Raw genomic sequence first — 1,136 nt, forward strand, 5'->3', positions numbered from 1 at the left:
GGGGGGTTTTGGGGGGATTTTGTGAAGATTTACGGGGTCAGGGACGTTTTGGGGGGGATTTGGGGTCTGGGGGGGCTACAGGGGAGTTCCATCATTAAGCCACGCCCACACCACGCCCTTTTAGGCCCCTCCTCTTCCCAGGGGTCAATGGGAGAATTCCACAATTAAGCCACGCCCCTTTACCACGCCCTTTTAGGCCCCGCCCCCACCCCGGCTCAATGGGGGGGCTACAGGGACATTCCAGCGTTAAGCCACGCCCACACCACGCCCCTGTCACGCCCCTTCCCCCCCGGGCTGCAATGAGGGGCTATAGGGGCGGTCTGGTTTTAAGCCACGCCCCCCTGCCACGCCCTTGTAAGCCCCGCCCATCGCCCCCTATCCCCGGCGGCCGCCCCGGAGCCGCGTCCCGAGCGATGGCGGCGAACCGGGTGGGGCGGCGGCAGGGCCGGGGGGCGGCCCCGGGCCCGGGGGGGCTCTCACCGGGCCGGGGGTCCCCGGGGGGGCTCTCGCCGGGTCGGGGGGCGTCCCCGGGGGGGCTCTCGCCGGGCCGGGGGGCGTCCCCGGGCCGCAGCCCCGGTGTGCAGCGGCGATCGGCGCGGGTCACGGTCAAGTACAACCGGCAGGAGCTGCAGCGGCGGCTGGACACCGAGCAGTGGATCGACGGCAGGCTCGGGGAGCTCTACCGGGGACGGGTACCGGAACCGGGACCGGGAACCGGGGATGGGGATCGGGAACCGGGGATGGACCGGGAATGGGGCAGGGGAACCGGGAATGGGGCAGGGGAACCGGGATCGGCACCGGCACCGAGCAGTGGATCGACGGCAGGCTCGGGGAGCTCTACCGGGGACGGGTAACGGGACCGGGAACCGGGGATGGACCGGGAACTGGAGATGGGGCAGGGAAATGGGAACGGGACCGGGAAGGGACCGGGAACACGACTGGGCAATAAGGGAGCTCTGCCGGGGATGGGGACGGGGACCGGGAGCGGGGACTGGAGCGGGGACGGGAATGGGGATGGAGGCTCGGGAAACGGGACAAGGGAATGGGAACGGGACCGGGATGGAGGAGTGGGGAGGGTACCGGGGTGGGGCACCGGGAAGCGGGATGGGGACCGGAGCGGGACTGGGAAATGGACC

The 1,136-nt window shown here is 71.0% G+C and overlaps 1 protein-coding gene across 1 annotated transcript; it reads left to right on the forward strand.

The window, feature by feature from the left end:
• Positions 1-83: 83 nt before the first annotated feature.
• Positions 84-692, forward strand: LOC121358325 (translation initiation factor IF-2-like; the record flags this gene model as incomplete). The annotated part of the gene is made up of 1 exon (XM_041476426.1): positions 84-692. A coding segment is annotated over exon 1 (474 nt), but the record flags the coding sequence as incomplete, so codon positions are not given.
• Positions 693-1,136: the final 444 nt, after the last annotated feature.

This window comes from Pyrgilauda ruficollis, unplaced genomic scaffold, assembly GCF_017590135.1.
Source record: "Pyrgilauda ruficollis isolate IOZ18807 unplaced genomic scaffold, ASM1759013v1 scaffold3804, whole genome shotgun sequence".
In the NCBI taxonomy this organism is placed as follows: domain Eukaryota; kingdom Metazoa; phylum Chordata; class Aves; order Passeriformes; family Passeridae; genus Pyrgilauda; species Pyrgilauda ruficollis.